Source organism: Lissotriton vulgaris, chromosome 5, assembly GCF_964263255.1.
Source record: "Lissotriton vulgaris chromosome 5, aLisVul1.2, whole genome shotgun sequence".
NCBI lineage: Eukaryota > Metazoa > Chordata > Amphibia > Caudata > Salamandridae > Lissotriton > Lissotriton vulgaris.
Window position 1 is genome coordinate 1,098,317,688 of NC_141693.1, and position 21,512 is coordinate 1,098,339,199.

General features: G+C 43.4%; 1 protein-coding gene and 1 pseudogene across 1 annotated transcript in view; both read right to left on the reverse strand.

Moving 5' to 3' along the window:
• The window catches only part of SMNDC1 (survival motor neuron domain containing 1), a 131,820-nt gene that overhangs the window by 105,066 nt on the left and 5,242 nt on the right, over positions 1-21,512 (reverse strand). The window contains exon 2 of the mRNA XM_086922770.1: positions 387-506. Coding sequence (XP_086778896.1) covers positions 387-506 — 120 coding nt within the window. The remainder of the gene's footprint in view (positions 1-386; positions 507-21,512) is intronic.
• Positions 16,762-17,295, reverse strand: LOC147712051 (ferritin heavy chain, oocyte isoform pseudogene; annotated as a pseudogene).

The window sequence follows — 21,512 nt, forward strand, 5'->3', positions numbered from 1 at the left end:
TGTACTTGTAAGCTTACTTTCTTTTTTTTGTGTGGCACTTTAGCCCTCTTAATGAAGGCTCGTGCTCTTCGGATCAGAGACTGATCTGGGTTGCTCTTTCCTGTACAGGTTCAATCAGATACATCATGCTATAGATCCTCAAACGTTCCCTTGTCTCTACACACACAGATCAGTTTCAAATTACCATTTGTACTTGTGCAGGAATGTGCACAAAACCAAATAAATTGTGTTGCTGGGAATTACAAGGAAATGATGGGCAGGAATTTGGCGATGGTGCAACAAAGAGTCATCCATTAGTAGAGAATGAAACAAATGATTCATCATCTTAAAGTGCAAACACACTACAGATTAATGAAAAAGAAAAAATGTAAGCGGTCAGTTCTCACCTGCAAATCTTTCTTCAGCTTTAAAAGGTCATCGTTCTCTCCATTTGCAGACAATGCAGCTTCCACCTGCTGAAGCTGCGCTTTGTAGCTGGCTAACTGTTTGGCAAGTTCTTCTGCCATCTGATGAGCAAATGAAAAGTGTTAGAAAAAGCAACAAACAAACAAAAAAGCACACATATACATTTCAAGTGAAACATCAAAAACAAAACGTGTACGGTTTGATCCATGTCCGTGTTTATTTAAGTCTATAGATTTGACAATCTAGAAATACACCTTTGAAGTTGTCACCTACCCACTTCGATGCTGGTGACGGAACCATTCCGTCAGACACGGTTGAGCTGTGCTGATGACGGAATGGTTCCGTCACGACCGCACCCTGTTCTGGAATGTCCAGCACCGGGGAAGAATCTGTGCCGCTCGGAAGCGGTTAAAAATACTGCTAAACCAATACCTAAAGGTAATCTGCACTATATTGTTATTTTAGTTACCTTGAGTTTGTCAAAAAACGGTTCCATTTATCACAAAATGGAAGTACCATTTCTTGCACTTATCGCCTTAAGTGGGGAAAAACAGCACTGGTGAAAGACATTTCTTCCTAAGAAAATATGTTTTCACATGCCTTAGTAAGATACAGCAAACAGGTAGAGCCAAGATACCAGAGAAGGTATAGTAAGGAGGAGACAGTACACTTACAGCAGAGGTGGCAGATACACAACAAGCGTCCATCATCCTTGGCATTTTGTGGTGTTCATATTAAAATCTCAATGTGGCTATCCAGAGCAATCTCAGGGAAAAGAATAATGAAGTGCAGAGGAAGGCTAACCAGCACAATGGGGAAACTGTCACTGCGCTCCACATAAATGGTGGAGTGAAGTGCACGGACACTCGAGGAGGCAGCGGAAGGACTCGGGAGGCGGCCACACCCCCTTGCTACCGGGGGACTTCAAAACAGACCTCGCGTCTCCCGCTTCGCGGGAGGCGCAGCGCGTGCACAGTGAAGTGCACGGACACTCGAGGAGGCAGCGGGAGGACTCGGGAGGCGGCGGCCACACCCACTTGCTACCGGACCCTATTTCAGTGAGCCCTCACTTCCGGCCCCGCGGGACGCGCGGGCGGGCGCCGGGCAAAGGGCGGGCCCTCTGTGGCCCTCAGAGGCACAAGGAGGACGGGACGGGCCACCACTCTTGGCACCATCACAGGAGAAGGTACAGTCAGGTTCTATCCCTTCTATCCCTACCGCTTTGAACGGTCTACTCTTGTCACCAGGTTTCTGTCACCCAACTACAATGTCCATCTGGGATGAGCTGAATGCCCTCTGTGGCACAAACTATATCCCGGATGCACCATCCCCCCCCATAGTGGCCAGAGTCACTGATCAAGCAATTTGCACTCCCCAGGCATCCCCCGATACAACCTTCCTTCCATCCATCTAATAACTGCAGCCCCTCTGTACCTGGCCCCAATACAGCCTCATTACTATTGGATAAGGCTGAGACTCGATCCCCCCTACAATCGACCCTTCTGGCCCAAATCGAGCGTCTGCTATACACTGCTCTATCTCCACTGGTAGTAAAAATTAATGATTTGGGGGACAGACTGTGCGGGATCGAAAAAACTGTAGCACGGTCATACCCACTAACCGGAAACACTGTTACTCCCACACGCTCTACCCCCACTAACACCCAGGAAAGGTCGACGATCAATGCTCCCAGGATACTGCAAACTTCTGACTCCCCTGTTATACCACCCAAAGTGAATGTCACCCTTAATCCCGATCATGCCCCCACATAAAGCTCCTGTGATCGCACTAGAAAGACATCGCATTGACTTACCCCCCGAAGCAGCCCCATATGTCACCGTTCTCTCTGGGGTCCCCGCACTCAGACCGGGAAAACGTGAACTGCACCAGGACCTACTGAACAAAGCCATCTTTTGGCTCAAAAACAATAGACCATTACCTTCTGCGCTAGACGGTGGGATACTGAGCGTCAGAAGGGTGGGGTGGCTTGGTCATCTGCCCAAAAATTTTCCGGGGGACTTGATTTTGGTTAAGTTTAAAGACAGGAACATTGCCCCCTACTTGCGATCTACCCAGCCCAAACTTGGAGATGGCTCCATCTGTATTTGGGACCTGCATGACTTTTACCCTGGTCCCCGAGCACCGAATCACCATGACAGCGGGTGAAAAAGGGGGGGTTCTGTGTATTTTGGCTTATTATATTAACTTTTCTTTTGAGTACTTTATCCAATTCTCAAGTCTTAATATGGATTCTTCCTTATTTCTGGGGGCTTCATCTGCATTAAAGTGTAAACTACTAAAGGCCACCCAGGTCGGATAATTCCAGTTTAGAAGACAACATCCTAAGCACAGTATGTTCTGCATGGCATTTCTCCCTGCAGATAGATGGGATTTGTATACCTTACCTTTTCATGAGAAAACCAGAATATCTGCATTAAGCCAAGTATTCATGTATGAAGAAAATACGCCAGCTTATTTTAATAGAGACCTTGGAATGGGCATCTGCAGCCCTGAGACTCTCCTCCTACTCCGCACTAGTACAATCTAAGTTACCCATAGCAGAGGAATAACTAAGCAATCTAAGTGTGTGGATGTACATCATTAATAGAACTGTGCGCAATCGTTCTTTGCCACATGGTTAATGAAGTAGCATTGACCGGTAAATGAGACAGACCTCCAGGCTGTGTTTTAAAAGGAAAACAAGTTACAAAATTAGAACAATTACGAATATTGCCTCCAAACCAAGAACAAATACAGTAGTAACTTGGCTTCTGAAATGACGACAAATACTGTTAAATGTAAGGGCAATGCTCTTCAAAATCACACATGCATCAAGTCAGAAGGATAGGAAGCAGTTTCAAAACCAGATATCGTAGCAGTAAGTCAATGAAAACACTTCAACTGCCCTGCCTCTCTCCAGATTGTCAATCTCACCCTGAACTTCCACCCTGGTTCTCTTTCTCCTCCACTCCGAAAATGTAGGTAAGATCCAAACCAGCAAATAAGGGATATTCCTATACATTTATGACCACTTGTTAGAACCCAGTTCACAGGGCTATGGGGCAAGCAGGAGTTACTGGGCCCAACTGTGGAGGTCGAGGCCTTTTACTTCTGAAGTCCCTGGGACGGACCTACTACGGACCCAGAGCAAATCGAGCCAATTACCCCAAAAGCACTTACTCTAGTGGTTGAGCAATGCAAGGCTTTCTAGGAAGGAAGACGTGGAGGGTAGATACAGGGGGTGAGCACAGGCTTACAAATCAAATGAAAATGTCCAATGTAGATTTTCCACAGCATGATGAGCAGAAAATCTGTTTTTTATTAAGGACACAGAGGCTAAGATTATGCAACAATTTAAATCTTTGAAAACTTTCTAAATATCTATATAGTCCAGCAACAGGCAGCCATCTTCCTTCTTTTCTAGTGCTGCGAACAAGATTAACTTTAAGCCCAAGGAAATTCCTGAACAATGAATCCAAGAGAACCAACGTTCCATGTCCAAACTTTGCTACTCTGAAAGAAAGTATTAATAGGTTACTCTACCCAGGCGGGTATCGGTGGTGGGATAATCTTAGCCTCTGTGTCCTTAATAAAATCCAGATTTTCTGTTCATCAGGCTGTGGAAAATCTACATTTTATGGCACGACATGGAGGCCAATATTATGCAAGTTCAAAGTGCATTCAAAACATTATCAATCACATTAGGCAGTGGTTTAAAGTAACAACTTTTGAAAATGCTCTTGTTTTACCAATCAGCCTCTTTTAATGTCCTGTAAAACTCCTCCCCAGATGAAAGCTTTGGAGGCCGAGGCACCACTAAGTAAATGTGCCCCGAAAATAGAAGTGCCAAGACCACCTTCAATCATAACCTCTTTCACCCACCTAGCTAAAGTAGGGGGCGAAACGGCTTTGTGAGGCCTTTTATGAGATATTAATAGTTGTGCAACGCTGTTTCTCAGAATAAGGGTTCTCTTTTCATATTCTTTCAAGCATAGCACCACACACAGTCTTGGGTTTCCTGAGAATTAAGGGTAGAAAATAGTTGATGTAAGAGTCTTAGTTATTCTTTTAATATAGAAACATACTTCTTCAGGTTGGTATGCTCTACTGGTGACATCTAAAGCTCTAACATCAGATGTGCTTCTAAAGGAAACCAGAAATAGGAGGGATGCGAGTTTGTAAGAGTTTTTTTAAGCGATAAATATTGGTTATCACCCCAGTTCTCTAATACTTGTAAGATCAATTTAACATCCTTAAGAGAGGCGTATTTAAATATGGGTGGTTCGAGGACCCTAATGCTTTTCATAATCTTCCTTGTGAAAGTATTCTGGCTGACAGGTAATTTATCTATCAAGCAAGCAATAACTGGCAGAAATGGCTGATCTATAGACATTAACCGTCCTGTAAGACAATCCGGACTCAAATAGTTCTGTTAGATAATTTATTACATGGACTACATAAGTTGAAATGGGATTGATATCCCATTGACACCAACAAATCCATTTATTTCATGCCAGTCTATATGCCACTCATGCCAGGTGCCCAGGACTCATTTGAGTCTTCCGGCATACAGCGCTGGGACGCCTCCGGGTAACCACGCGCTCTATAAATCCAACATTCATTCATTCATATGGCGAAAGGCCAGGGATTTCCCATGGTCTCCAGAAATATTCCATGCCATCAGTGCGAGGGGCCCTTCTTGTATCAGAGGATGGATTTCCACTAGAGGACCTAGAATTAGGGTCTCGAAATGCGGTAAAAGTAAGGGGAAGTCTAATGACATTTCCAGAATCACCGTAAACCAGGCTTGGGATCTCCAAAGAGGAGTTACTACTATTTCCTTGAATCTGCATGTTTGTAGAAGGAACCTGGGTAGCATGACAAATGGCGGGAAGGATTATGGCCTTTGGACCTCTCCAGTCCTGTAGGAAGGAGTCTACCCCAGCAGCTTGAGGGTCTGGTTTCCAGCTGAAAAACTGTCATTGGAGTATTCAATCTGTCTGCATGGAGATCTATGTTAAAAGTACCCCATATGTGTTGGATATGTAGGATTATCTCCCTGTTCAGTCTCCAATTGCTGGCGTCTCTGAAGTTCCTGGAGAACCATTCTGCTACTCCATTGCTCAAACCAGGAATGTGTTGTGCTACAACTGAAATTCCTTTGCTTAAACGGTAACCCCAAAACTCCTTTGTTAGGTCTCCTAGGTTTTTGGAATGTGGTCCTCCCATCTTGCTCACATATCGGGCTGCTGAAATGTTGTCCATGCGAAGCATTACACAACATTTCATCCTTTGAGTGAAACTGCGGACTACAAAAGGAGACCGCTAGGAGTTCCAAGCAGTTGACGTGGAAGTGCCTCTCTTGTTCTGACCAACGTCCCCCTGTGGAAGAACTTGCGCAAATCCCTCCCCAACCCTCTACACTTGCATCTGAATCTATTACAATTTCGGGTTCCTCCCCGAAAAGTGCCCTACCGTTCCAGGCTTGAGCCTTCTTGAGCCACCATTCTAGTACCCCCCTTTGAGTCCTGATCTAGGGATACATTTTGAGAATACAAGTGATTGATGCAAAAGCATCTCTTTTTTAGTCTTTGAAGAGCTGGATAGTAGAGTGGGTCCGGGAATATGGTTGAGGATAGGAGACTCAAGATTCTCGCTAAACTCTTCAGCCCCTTCGCTGGTGGCGTCGGCCAACGGCCGTCTCACACCGATGCGGTCCCACCCACTGCGCTAAAAGACCGCAGCGGAATTGCCGCTGCGGTTAAGCTGTTGGTTTAATATTTTTTTTCTGATAAGACCTTCATTTCCATGCGCAACTTTTATAACTTCTCTTTGGGTAAGCGTAGTTCTGTATGAAGGGTGTCTACGATGAACCCCAGGAATTGAGTTTCTTAAACTGGAGTTAAGCATGACTTCTTAGGTTTATTACAAACCCAAGTTTCTCTAAGATTTATATTGCCCACTGAGTACTGAGAGATACGATGTCCTTGGACTGACCCATTATTAGGATGTTGTCTAGGTATATTATTAACCTTACACCTTTTGCCCTTAGCCAGGCTGCTACCGGTCGGAGTACCTCTGTAAAGCACCAAGGTTCTGAGGACAGTCCGAACGGGAGTCTGGAGAATTCCCAGATTGTGTTTGGCATGTGACGCAGAGGTATTTTTGGAGGAGGCGGCCAGATGGGGGAATAGTAAGGAAAGTGTCCTTGTTAATCAATCCCCTTTCCTTAGAATGTCTCTTCATAGATAAATACCCTCCATTCTGAAGTGTCGTTAGACCATCCATTTGTTTAAATCTTTGAGGTTTATAACCGGCCTCATCTCTTTGTTCTTTGTCTCCACCAAAAAGATGTTGCTGATAAAGACAACCCCTGGACCGGTTGATGGCACCTTTGGCCAATAGGTCCTGTACCTCCTTTGTTACCAATTTGGAGTGCTCTTGCGAAAAGGTGATTTCCTTTGGGATTTTATCTTGAAAGGGTGTGTCTGAATTATATTTGGTATCTCCCTGAACATTTGATGCACCCAAGGGTATTAGGGTATTGTGTCACTAAGTTCCAGAGAACTGGGCTAGTCTCCCTTCCACCTTTATACGGGATCCTGAAAGGTCTATCATACGACGTACCTGATGAGAAAGGTTTGTCTTCTGTCGCTTCTGGTGTTTCAGAAACAGCCTCTCTGTTTTTGAGGATAGAAGTTAGAATAGGAGCCATAGCCTCTGTTGGAAGGACAGATTGCCTCGTGCCATGTAGTGTCTTGAGGAAGGTATAACCCGGTGGGGGAACCGAGCCCTTGTTAGCCTGGCCCTTCCAAAAACTATCATGAACCACCTTTCTAATCTCCTTTTGGGACTTCTTTATGGAGCTGAAGATGCTCACGTATTTCGCCATCGCTTTTATTAAGTCCTCGCCAAAAAGATAGCCTTGGGAAGAAGGACCCCCCTCTTTATTGGCAAGCTCTATTAGTTTGGGGTCGAGCTTCAAGAGGATGCTTTTTCTTCTTTGTTTAGAAAGGAGCCGAGTTTGAGTTCCCAAGGAGGCAAACAGCTCTCCGCGCCCACTCTCGCAGCTCTTTTGGTCGACCTGAGTTTCGCTCAGGTAAGCAGTGTTGGCAATCTCAAATATTTTGGTAAGGGGGCCTGTAATGTCCAAGAGTCTGTCCTGGCAGGACTTTAAGCCCCTGTCTGGGCCTCTTCTCGGGTCTTTTCCCCCTTGTTGATAAAAGACACAATCTTTGGGTCGTGTTCAGGCGTTACGGTTACCTTATCTGGGAGGGATGGCCGGGGGCACTCTGATCGTAATCCAGACCTCACTTCTTTAGGGATCTCCCTTCTCAACCAGAAGGTAATATAGTCAGCCACATGCTGGGAGGGGGTCCACTCAGGTGACAGGGGATGTTTCATCACGAGGGGATCAAGCATGTTGTCCCCAAGTGGGTCAAGAAACCCCATTTTAGACCCAGAGGCTTTTGATGCCTCATCTGATGTCTCTTTTTTTGTACTTGGTAAGTCTTCGTAGTCAGAGTTGAACTCTGAAGAGCAGGACAATTCTAGTTCCGGCTGGTATGAGTGGTCGTCAGACTCACTGGATATAGGGACAACCGTGCCGCTTTCATGCCCATCCACGTGTCGAACAAACTGAGTCGATCACCGGCGTCATCCGGTAGACCCTCAATGACCCCTTCAGATTTCTTTGATTTTTTTTTAAGAGGGTGGTCATCTGATGGCCTTTTTTCTGAGATTTATTCGGGCCAGGAAGAGCACCCAGGTTGGTATTGGTTATTTGTAAGGACTTCTAATTTTGTATTGATGGTGTCGTTCAGCGACCCCGTCAATCTGCTTAAAGCTCTATTTACCAGTTCCTCCAATTTACCTTCAACTAATGAGTCTAACTGTTACTCAAACATTCTTTTTTTTTTAGGTAACTAAATAAACTAGGTTAAGTCTACATGGTTACAAATAATTAAATACAGGTTAGCTATATAGGGAGCCTATATAAACAATTAAAATTCCTATATAAGATTAGGATAAAAATTTGGCCAGCAGGGGGTAGCTGTAGTAGGATGAAGCTCTCCTTCGAATGGCAACTGTCGTTTGCTGTTAAAATGAAGGATATGGTGACGTGCCTGATGTTTATAAAGGGGCTTTTCCTCTAATCTGTCAAGTTTACTTACTTGTTTTATAATCTGCTTTGAAAATGGTCCCGGGCGGTCGTGTTGGGAATTGCGGCTGCACCGGGAGAGAAACAAGGGTGGTTGGAATGTGCTACAACAAACTTGGGCCACGACAATTGTAGCACTTAAACCCAGAAATCTCCACCCAAACATCTATTCAGAGGGTTGTTGTGACCCTATGGGACTGGTCTTGAGGCGAGACCTTAGTTATAGCCCTAATGTTGGTTAGCTTTCATTAAAATAAAGAAAAATCGGATCACATGCGCACCAGCAGCCTTTGGGCCAGTTGCATGGGCCGCGTTGAGAAAAAGCAGAGTGTGCGGGCCGTGCTGGAGCGAGCGAGGCACCAGCGCGTCTTGTAAAATTAGGCCGCTTAGTGATGAAGTTGTAAAATTAATGTCTCCGAGAGACAGGGGAATAGAGTCTTGGATCAGGAGACATAGGAGACGTGGCTGAAAAGCGTAAAGGAAGGGTGAGATCAAGGCATAAGAGATTAGGAAAGGGAAAAGGGTGATAATCATTAAGTGAATAAAACAGCATCAAGTAGGCATACAATAGGCAAAATACAGCGCAATGATCTAATATAGTCTAAATAGACATAGTATATAGTAGCTGATATTAAAGGCAGTAATAAGAATTTGAAAGGAGAGAGTAAGAATACTTGTTTTGTGATCAGCAGCAATAAAAGGAAGATGGCTGCCATTGCTGGACTGTATAGATATTGAGAATGTTTTCAAAATTCTAAATTCTTATTAGTAGTTGCTGCTGTGTGAGCTGGCAATAAAAGGAGATTGCATAATATTGGCCTCCGTGTCGTTCTATAAAATCATATACTTTCTGGTATGAAAGTAGTAGCATTTATATACGTATACAAACTGAAATATAGGACACAAACAATTCACACACCCTTCAGGTCAGGGTTCTAGTGTTTAGTGCCAGTTCCCCAAGTGCCACTTCACTCTCACTGGTGGCCATTCTCCATTCACTTTAGGCAATATTTAGGTTAGGCCCCACTAGCAGTCCGAGTCACAGGAGATCCACCCCATTCAGTCTCAGTTACAAAAGTCAAATGTGTTCAAGCGCCGAAGCACTATTCAGTAGACAAGTTCTCCTAGGGGCTTCCAGCACGTTGCTCAGTATTCCCCGCGCCAGCAGGGATCGTCCGACCAAAGTCTTTGAGAGAATCTCTTTGTCGCGATTACCAGCCTCCAGACTAGTAAGGGAGTGAGGGTGACGGAGAAAAACAGAACACCTTTCACTGTTGTGCCTATGAAACCTTTAGGTCACTTTTAATACATGTGTACTACATCTCCCAGAAGGCCATGGTGGTGAAAGAGCGATCACATGACACCAAGTCGATATAAGTCCCGCCTTTTCCTGAGGAGGGTGCTTGACAATCGACCTCGACCACCTAGCGGAAGGTGCTTTCCCACTAGATTCCGTCTGTAATTTTGAGCCAGAGACGCCGTGTCTCAAAGGTTCTCTGTTCCAGGAAGCTTGCCTGGATTTCAGCTTTTGGAGGTTTCCAAGAGCCTGCAGGGACGCTGCCTACACGCACTCTGTGGACCCGCTCAGGCGCAGACATAGATCAGCGCAACTAACAGGTATTTTGTCTCCCCTTGAGAGTGGTAGACTGCGCCTGGAGGTGCTCTCTTCTCGGGGACGTTCATTGCTTTTCGTTTTACCGAAACTCGAGCAGAGCCTTTATTTGCGTTTAGTAGAAAGTTGCCTGGGACAAGAGACGGTATCTTGTCCTCTTAAAATCTGAGTACTTTGTCATCTTTGTTGGTGATTTTTGGCATCCTGCTCTTTACTCTAAGGAATGCTCATAATTCCTTCTGCACATAAGCGTGACATTAATAATTCTTGGCAGGACTGCTAATAATCAGTCTGTTCCGATCCAAAAACACCTTTTGTGAGGAGCAAAGGGTTGTGCTAAGAAAGAGAAACCTGCCATGGTATACAGTGTATAGCCTTCTTGCGAGTTAAGTTCAAGACGTTTTATTGGGCTTTAGTTTAGATGGCTGTCTGTCTGGTATATTAAGCATTTCCTGAAGCCAGGATTCCTGACATTCCGTTAATTTATCATTGCACTAGGTACATATTACGGGGTATCTATGTCTAGTTATGAATGTATACTGAAGGAATGAAAATGGTGTCCCTTACTGTCTTCCTGCCTTTTTCTTTGCATTAGAAAGTATCCAGGCCAGATAGGAAAACCAGTCTAGACCAGACCTTGGAAGTATACCTACGATTGTTATTTTGTCCCCTTCCCTTTTCCCTTGGGTACTTCTTTGTATGCATTTGGGAAAAGATAAAGTGCGTGAGAGAAGTGTTCGGGGTAATAGGGAAGATACTCTTCACAACATCGCTCCTGCTGGCTGTTGCAGATGAGGTTAGTGGCAATTCATATCTTGTGTTGCCGACAACCACGACACTCTTCGGCGCCGCTCCTCTGATGCAACGGTATGTCTCCTTTGGCCTTCTCCTTCGGGTGGGGGTGGGAATTGGAGGAAGGAGTTTGGAGGGATTGTCTGCCGTTTCGGGGTTCCAATCCTTATTCAGCACATGGCCCCACGCATCAATATAGCAGCCTCTCCCCACGAGGATGCATCCACCAGGTTGCACTGCCACTCTTCTTCCAGTGACCCCCCTCTGACATAATGGGTCACACCACCTGCTCTTTGCTTGGGCGATGGCCCGATAGGCAAAATAGCAGGTTCCTCTTCACGGTTGCCCCCTTTGGCATACAGGGCGGCCAACTCACACCGCACACAGGCAATGTCCCTATCTTTGCTGTCCTCGTCATGGCTCACTTCACAGCAGATCTCCTCTGGCATATTGGAGTTGCCAACGTAACCATGCACCCATCCATGACCCAATTGGTGCAGCAGCTATCTCCTCAAAACTCTAAAGGGAATCCATTCACTCGCCAGGATCCCCAACTAGACCTCACTTCCTCAAGCTCTCCACATCCACACAGGGATCACTGTTCTTGGCATGTAGGCACACAGATGCTCCGGGAAAATGTGGTCCTGGATGATGCCCCTTCACACAGCCTGGAGGCTGACAGGCCCTAGCCTTGTTCACAGGCAGACATTTTACAGAGCTTCTGCCTCCTCACATAGCACACTTGACTGCTTGATTAGAGGAACGTTTTGCAGGCCTGAAGCTCTCCTCTTTACAGAACCAAATTTTATTGAAGGTCAGAGTCTAGAATGGCTGTGTTGGAGGTCCGCTTCCTTTCAAGTGCCTTCTCTGCCCTTCCTGCAGAAAGCAGTCTATGACAGCAGGAACCCCACAACACAGTCCACGGGAGTGACTAGAGAAGCACAACTGGAGGTCAGCCACAGTAATGGGTGTATCCAAAGGCTATCCCAGGGCACACTCTTGGGATTTTCTTATCAGCCCCATCTCCTTCCCGTTAGGTACTCTGGCTCCTTTCCAGTGACCGCTCTCTGAATCCAAGAGCACCCTTTGAAGTCTGGCTCACCTTCCTCCAGCATGTGTCCCACCAAGCTCAGAGGAATGCTGCAATCCATATATCTGTCTTAGTGGAGCAGAGCTCCTCTTTCCCACTGCTCCTCTAGCCAGCCCTGGGTCTTCAAGAATGGAACCCAATGGAACCCAGAATCATCTATCTGCTGTACCATCCACATGAACACAGATACCCAGCACATGGGTGCAACACACACTGCACAACACTACATGCCACCTTGAAGAGTTAAGCACACAGCAGCGGAAATTAGACGAGTGAGCATTTAAACCTCACTACAGTGACACATGTAAAAAGGCATGCTCAGTTCTACGGATCACTACATGGTATGCTGCCACTACCGCACTTGTGCTACATAACTTCTGGAGAGGGAAGCAATTTCCGTGTCCCTCCTGGTACAAACACCACAATAAGCGAGATGGGTCTCTATCATGCTGGGCATAAGCACACAATCCTTGTTCGCTAATGACAGGAAGGGTCAGCACTAGGGATCAAGATATCATTGCATTTGGGGCACTCAGGGCAGGGGTACACGTTCATAACTATGCACGAGAATTTTCATCCCAACACCACTCAACCCAACAAATGTGGTGCCTTCCAAACAACAAAGTGCAAGCCAAAGGGAAGTCTGTTAAGTCTCGCTTAAAAAGCTCACAAAAAAACAGAGTAACCCAGCTAATATGTCACATCCTTTTAAATTCCGGCCCCTGGGTTAACCACTAAAGTAATGGACAAAGTCTAAAGAAGCAAATTTTCAGCCGATTTCTCTTCTTCCCTATCTAGCCAAAGTCCTAGAACGCCACGTCACTAAGGTCCTCAGCTCTTTCATCGAGGACAGCGGTTATCTTGCACCTTGCCAAGCCGGTTCCGCCCTCTCCATTCCACTGAAAAAGTGGTTGTATCTGTCTTAGACACACTTAGGGAGGGGCAGGACACGAATCTCCCCCAGGCATTGGTACTGCTTGATTTGTCGGCCGCCTTCGACACGGTGGACCATACCATCCTTCTCTCCAGTGTCGAGGCGGCAGGCATCAGAGGTTCTGCCTTGGCCTGGTTAAGATCATTCTTGTGCGATCGCTCACAGGCAGTCAATCTGGCGAACTTTTCCTCCCAGGCTCGCAAAGTTCAATGTGGCGTCCCCCAGGGATCTTCTCTCTCTCCCCTTCTTTTTAAATGTATATATCTTTCCCCTCATCTTTGCACTGCAGGGGATGGAGGTCACGGTGTTTAATTACGCCGATGACCTCCAGCTCATTTTTAACCTCTGATTCCCCTGACTATTTTTAATTTCCAATCAGTGATGGTCTTTGTCAGGGATTGGATGAGCTTTAACCATCTCAAGCTCAACCCTGACAAGACCAAGCTTCTTCTCACTGGTAGTAAACTTAACCCCTGGTCTCCTTCCTGGCCCCACTCTCTTGGTCCCTCCCCTTTCTTCCTCTGTTAAGACCTTGGGGATCACTCTTAACCATCAACTCACTTTACACTCCCAGATCAGCACGGTGGTTTCCTCTTGTTTTTTCACCTTGCGTACTATCCGGAAGGTCTCACGTTTTTTTTCTCTCTCAGCCCTCAAACTGATCATGATGGCTATGGTCCTCTCTCGTCTAGATTATGAGAATGTCCTGTACAATGGCGCCCCTGCATACTCCATCCGACGGCTTCAATTGGTGCAGAACCAAGCAGCCCGCCTGGTACATGGCTTACCCAAATCACATCACACGACTCCCCGCTTAAGATCCCTCCATTGGCTCCCTATTAGAGAAAGGGCCCTTTTTAAAATGGGATGTATGACGTTCCAGGCCCTCGCGGGAACAGCGCCTTCTTTCATTAGGTCCAAAATCGTCCCCTATATCCCTAGCAGACAGTTGCGTTCTTCTTTGTCCCTTTTGGTGGTACCCAAGTTCAAGAAGAGTAGAATGGGAGGCTCTAAGTTCTCCGCTCTGGCGCCGCAATTTTGTAACTCTCTACCTCTCCAAATGAGATCAACGTCATCTTACCTGGAGTTCCGCAGCACCCTAAAAACCCATTTGTTTTCGCAGGCCTTTAAAATCTAAATCCTCCCTTTCACTCAGGAATCATTCTTTCTCCTCAATAGCGACATGAAACCGCCTGGTGTACGAGCGCTCAATAAATATTTTTAAATTCAAATTCAGTACTGCAGATCTCACAAAAAAAAGTGCGGTCCTTACATTGGGACTAAGTGCACATCTTTAAAAGAACAGCCAATCCCAAGAACTACCGGATTTCCCAGGGATACTTCATACATGTAGAATGATGGAAAGGGGATAAAAGAAAAGACAGTTGTGATATCCTCTTCTACTACTTATTACTATTCCACATAGTTTCGCCATCTGCCTCAGAACCATGCTGAGCTCCCTTAGTGATTCCAATTTGCACTTTAACTATGCCTGCCCTCTGTCATACGGCTCATCTCAAGATCCTAATGCCACTTTGCTGAGTTGTCCCTGTAGTCTATACTTTCTATGATCCGAAGAAAAGGGCAATCGCTTTTGTGGACCATCTTGGTATTGGATTTGCTCTATTCTGAAGAAGTGTCAAGAACCAGTTCCCAAAACAATTATTATTCCAACAGTTGCCCCCAAAAATTTTAAACGGACCAAGTCTAGATATTCAAAAATGATTTCATCGGAATACATTAAGCAAACAGCTGTGGCCAAAAACATTCCAAATTAATAAAATTGATAAAATCAACTGCTGGAGTTAACAGTATGAACAAATTTATATTTGCCAACAATCGGCTAAATTGTGCAGATGACATTTAGACCCCTATGCTGGACTAAGCATAACCTTCCTTAGAACACCAATAATCAGTAATTCAAAAACAGGATGAACAAACATCCAGAAGACGTTGATATGCCAGACTATTAAAAACTGTAATACAGACAGGACAAGTCCCAATGTTAGCCACAGAGTGCAGTTAACGTCTCTATAAACAGAAGGCAACTGGGTGAAACCAATCAATTTGCTGTGCATCATTTACCTTTTTTAAACTCACCATCTCCGGCCCTTTTTGTAATTTTTGAAACAATCTTTTGGGGGAAATGCCAAAGATAGGGAGGAAGAATGTAGTAGAGCATTCAAACATTATACATGATCTTTGCATACAGTCAAAGTTAATTTAATTTGCAGCTACAATCTTCTAACGTCCATAGAAACAGACCTGCCTCCCGGTACGAATACGATTTTAGAACTCCAGCTGAGTCTAGGTAGAGTGAAAGCAACCCTGTCCAGCTAGAAAACCTGGTTTGCCAGGTGATACCTCCCCATTTCTATCTTGAAAGGCCTTCTTCCAGTCATTGGAAGACCAATTCAGGTATCCATCAGTGCCATGTTGTTAACCGTTCATGTTCCACGGAAAGTCAAAAGAGGAATAATCAATCACCCATTCAGTAAACCAGGTAGGGTACAGATGAGCCTGGATTCCACAAACGAAAGCGTCACAGTGAACCAGAAACCCTTCTGATGAATGACATGGAGTGTACAGGTTTAAATGCCAGGTAAACTCAGCCTTCTATTCTTTTGAGGACAGTAGACAGAGCACCATGAAATTGGGCAATAGTAAGAACATTTACAACGCCTCCAAATGGGAGATGTGGAGTGTGCTGCAGTATATGAAACCCTGGAGGTTATTCTGTGGGTGGAAGTCAAAGGGTACTAACAGGTTATTAGGACAAAACATGGTGAAGCTTGTTCCAATATTATACATATTTAGAAGCTGCTGAGAGAAGGAAATAAGGAATGCTCATCGATCTCTTGGGCAAGTGCCGACTCTGGAATCAGAACCATGTTCTCCAGCTGGTAAAGTCAACAAATTGTGTACAAGAGGGCCATTAACTCACAAAAGAATGTTTTGAGCTGTGATCTACAAAGACAAGCTGGTACCCATGAAGAGATCCCAGGTTAACCACCTCAAACTTCTATTGGCTCGTGCAACTGGTATGGAAGGTCAGGAAAGCAAGTTTAGAGAGAAAGTTCAACTAAGGGACTTCACTGCCCGTTGAGAGCTTCCAAACAGGAGCGGTCCTGCTAGCATGGAAGTTGAATCTCTCTCAGTCATAATCAGAACATCTACAGAAAAGGAAAAAAAAAAAAAAAAAAAACACGACTCCATATAATTGTCAACGAACAACGAATATTTAGCCTTAGCAAGCTGTGGAGTGATCTTTTGAATTTCTGTAAATCCAGAAGTACGAGTAAAGATAAGGGGGTTTTACTGGTCGCAATGGCTAATAATCCATTTTCAACTCACTATTCACGCAAACCAATTTTAGACCAAAAACAGTTGTCAAAACAGCCGTTAATACAAGATGGTACTCAAAAGCACAAAAAAATTCTCACGTATTTCACTTTTCAAGGTCTGAGGTCCTAAATCTTACAGAGAGAGTTCGAGATAGTATACACATGCAATGTACAATTATGAGCTACATGTTTTTTTCTTAATAGGGAGACTGGTTTCAAGATGCTCTATAGTGTGGGCACAATAAACTGAAAACTAGTCCTGAAACATAACTAATGTGCAAAACAACAGACGCATCTTCCAAAACACGTACAAGGTTGTTTAACAGATTTTATTTTTAAACAAAACAGGGTAACACACCTATACAAATCTTTCACTCGACTGAAGTTAGGAGAGAAAGAAAATCAAAAAGAGTCCACAGTCATCTAACTGGATTCTTCACCCAGGGTGTGTCTGTCAAAAAGGTACTCTGCCATGCCATTCTGTGGTGCTCCCATTCTGCGCAGACTAGTTGCATAATCAGCCAGTTCTTTAATTGACTTCACCTGCTCATCCAAATATTCACTTTCCAGGAAGTTTGACAACTGTGGGTCATCCTGATCAATCGATAACTTGTGCAGGTCCAAAAGTGACTGGTTGACGTCCTTTTCCAGTTGCAAGGAAATCTCCATGGCATTCAGCCCACTCCCCCAGTCATCTTGGTCTGGCTTCTTAATGTCCTGCAAAAAGATACGGCCACCTCTTTGGTTCTGCAGCTTCAACAGCTTTTGGGCATGTTCACGTTCCTCAAACGACTGCTTTAGAAAATACTTAGCAAAGTTCCTAAGTGCGACGTCATCGCGGTCAAAATGATATGACATTGATAAGTAGACGTAGGAGGCATACAGCTCTAGGTTGATCTGGCGGTTGATGGCAGCTTCACACTCCTGATGAAAGTTCTGTCTTACTTGGGAACTCATTTAGCAAATGATGTTTAGGAAACAATACTGTGTGGTGTCAGAGACTACAGGACTGTAGGTTTCCGTTTTGATGGTATAAGTATATGTGAAGGAAAAACAGATCTGTAGAAGGGGAAGCAGCCTTTACTGTCCTTGACGATTTAACTTCTCCAAATCTTTGATGTAATCTTGAGTAAAGACTTTCTGTAGGTGGAAATTAATCACCAAAGCTTTTGACTTACAATTCGCTTGTTTCCTTCACAGGTTCTTTCTGCAGCTTTCTTTCATCTATCTAGAACATTTCATTGTGTGATGTCAGCACCCGTGTAAGCTGCGTAACCAAGTCCTCTATGACACCAAACTGATTGTCATGTCACACAATTGTTATGTAGTATATATATATATATATATATATATATATATATATATATATATATATATATATATATATATATATACACACACACACAAAAAAATGAGGATCAAAGATAGAATTATTTAAATAATGGACAGAAAATCCATGCATTATTAGATAAATAAAAAAAACTAGGGAAGAAGAAGTTATAACCATACACTGCTAACAAGTGATGGGGTGCTAAGAATGGAAGTGCCATGGAAGCAGGGGAAAAAACTCAGACGGCATCTATGAAGCAAACGTGGGAAATTTTTAAGAATTGTTTTGGGAAAATTTACAACTGAAAAGATCGTGAAAATGTGTCATTTATGATGTTGTTTTGGTCTTTTTTTAAAGCGTTATTTTAGCAAAGGTCGGATTTTTTGGGTTTTAAAAAAAATACATTTTAGCTACGGCTTCAAAGTAAAAACCAAAACAGAACAAGCCTCTAGACAAACTTTTATGAAAACGAAAATTGGTCTTTCAGCTTGGTGCATCAAGTACTCTCCTTTGGGGTCAACTAGGTACTACAGATTCTGGAATGTCAAGCACTTTATTAGGGTGAGATATTTGCAATAGGAATTGTGCACTTTTAAACTGATAGTCTTATTAGAAGCCCCATTTCGAAAACTGAGTTATTGATCCGGGTGGTATGTCTATTGAAAGAGAAGGGCTGAGAATTATTTTGTATTATCTGAATCAACACGAGAGGCCCCAACAAGTCGAAAGGAACAGGAAGGCAGACACTAAGAGAAACATTGATACTGGATTGTTATCAAGCATTAAAAGTGCTTGTTGTACTTGCTGCTCAGCCAGTGTGAATGTGGTGTGGAATGTTGGAGCGAGATGATGCTGTGTAATGTTGGATGAGGGAGGTTCTTACAAAAAAGTAGTGCTGACCATACAAAAGTTCTACTAACTCCACATTTAGAGTAACAAATCAGCTTTAATTCAAGATTTGTTTGGTATTATTTATTTATACCATTTACTTCATTTGTTATTAAGTTAGAAAATTTTTTAGACAAAAAGACATACCTTATACATACAATTATTCACAGTGAGGAAGAGGGGAAAGAAAAAAAGAAGAACAAACTTCAAATGACGGTGCTTAGTCACAATTAAATTTACAAAAACATAAATTAACCACTATATACAGTTGCATATATACAGTTGCACAATTATTTGTGTATAAACACAAATACTCATTAACAATTGATATTCAATCAAAGATTAAAGAAAAAATCAAGAAGAAATCAGATGGAGATAAGATAAATCAATATCATTCACAGTGTGAATAAGGCTGAAACGCTTAATCACTTTTTCAGTCATTAAGGGAACAAATTAATCCCAGACCTTTAAACAGTGCTTGTCTCCATTTGGCCGACGCGTTTCGAACTCGCTAATTTAATTGGCGTGTTCTCATCAGGGCTTTTTGAATTTTCCTGCAGATTTATTGTGCAAAAAATTAAAAAGAAGAAAATTTGTATCATTTCCTCTAAAATGGTAATTGACCTCATATTATCACTAAATAAATACAATAAGGGTAAGGTGTTTTACCTTACTGGTGTAGTCGCAGTTGGTTGGGGGTCACCTATTTTATCAAGTTACCGCCGTGGTATCTAGAAGAGGAAAAAACCTCATCACTCAAGTGTCATGACAGAACAGAACCGGTTCTCTGATGCCAACATTGTAAGCACCCCTACCTTCAATCTTGTCTATGTATTCCCTTCATGGATTCAGTTTGCGTTCACAGTATATAATTATCCCAAATGCCAGGGGCTCTCGTTTACATGCCTGAAAGAATAAGTGAAGGAGAGCTTTAGCTTCACTTCTATTTAAACGGAGTCTAGATCGCATTCCTAACTGACAGTAGTGTGTACCTTTTATTGCGGTGGCCCAGCGGAAAGATTTTCACTGCTGCATGCGGCTTCGTGGACAGGCTCAATACAATTTGGAGCGGTCCTGGTACTGAAAAACAAACGGGCGCGAAGGTATTAGCCGTGCGCTCTCTCTGACTCTGTTTAGGTTTAGCGCTACCGTTCAAGAATCACTTACCCGTTCTGCTCAATACAGGGCTGTGATTCCAACTCCTGGCAACACGAACATCAAAGCGCCATGTTGGAGGGAGGCGGAGTTGTTTTATCAAATCACGTGGCATTTGGGAATTATGGGATATGTAGTCCCCTAAAAGAACGTGGGAATTTAGTTAGGTTAAAGACGTATCTCTTCTGAAACTAAAGATTTGCATAATTTTTACAGCCTCGATATTTCAGACATGGAATTTAATCCAGTCTGGAAGCTATTAAATCTTAATATCAGGTAGGCTTCCTTTTTGAGCAGGACATCATCAACATCTTGTACTCTTTACTGCACGTGATCGCATAAACCACATTTTTGGTTCTGCAGTTACTGAAGTTGTCATTCTTCCACCTTATATTCAAGTTCCTCTAACAAATGCCAATTTTTGAGGATGGTTTGCCGTATCTGATGGGCGTTGGGGCACGTTTTTAGGGGACTACATATCCCATAATTCCCAAATGCCACGTGATTTGATAAAACAACTCCGCCTCCCTCCAACATGGCGCTTTGATGTTCGTGTCGCCAGGAGTTGGAATCACAGCCCTGTATTGAGCAGAACGGGTAAGTGATTCTTGAACGGTAGCGCTAAACCTAAACAGAGTCAGAGAGAGCGCACGGCTAATACCTTCGCGCCCGTTTGTTTTTCAGTACCAGGACCGCTCCAAATTGTATTGAGCCTGTCCACGAAGCCGCATGCAGCAGTGAAAATCTTTCCGCTGGGCCACCGCAATAAAAGGTACACACTACTGTCAGTTAGGAATGCGATCTAGACTCCGTTTAAATAGAAGTGAAGCTAAAGCTCTCCTTCACTTATTCTTTCAGGCATGTAAACGAGAGCCCCTGGCATTTGGGATAATTATATACTGTGAACGCAAACTGAATCCATGAAGGGAATACATAGACAAGATTGAAGGTAGGGGTGCTTACAATGTTGGCATCAGAGAACCGGTTCTGTTCTGTCATGACACTTGAGTGATGAGGTTTTTTCCTCTTCTAGATACCACGGCGGTAACTTGATAAAATAGGTGACCCCCAACCAACTGCGACTACACCAGTAAGGTAAAACACCTTACCCTTATTGTATTTATTTAGTGATAATATGAGGTCAATTACCATTTTAGAGGAAATGATACAAATTTTCTTCTTTTTAATTTTTTGCACAATAAATCTGCAGGAAAATTCAAAAAGCCCTGATGAGAACACGCCAATTAAATTAGCGAGTTCGAAACGCGTCGGCCAAATGGAGACAAGCACTGTTTAAAGATCTGGGATTAATTTGTTCCCTTAATGACTGAAAAAGCGATTAAGCGTTTCAGCCTTATTCACACTGTGAATGATATTGATTTATCTTATCTCCATCTGATTTCTTCTTGATTTTTTCTTTAATCTTTGATTGAATATCAATTGTTAATGAGTATTTGTGTTTATACACAAATAATTGTGCAACTGTATATATGCAACTGTATATAGTGGTTAATTTATGTTTTTGTAAATTTAATTGTGACTAAGCACCGTCATTTGAAGTTTGTTCTTTTTTTCTTTCCCCTCTTCCTCACTGTGAATAATTGTATGTATAAGGTATGTCTTTTTGTCTAAAAAATGTTCTAACTTAATAACAAATGAAGTAAATGGTATAAATAAATAATACCAAACAAATCTTGAATTAAAGCTGATTTGTTACTCTAAATGTGGAGTTAGTAGAACTTTTGTATGGTCAGCACTACTTTTTTGTAAGAATTTAAATAGGGTCCAGCTGTCCATACTC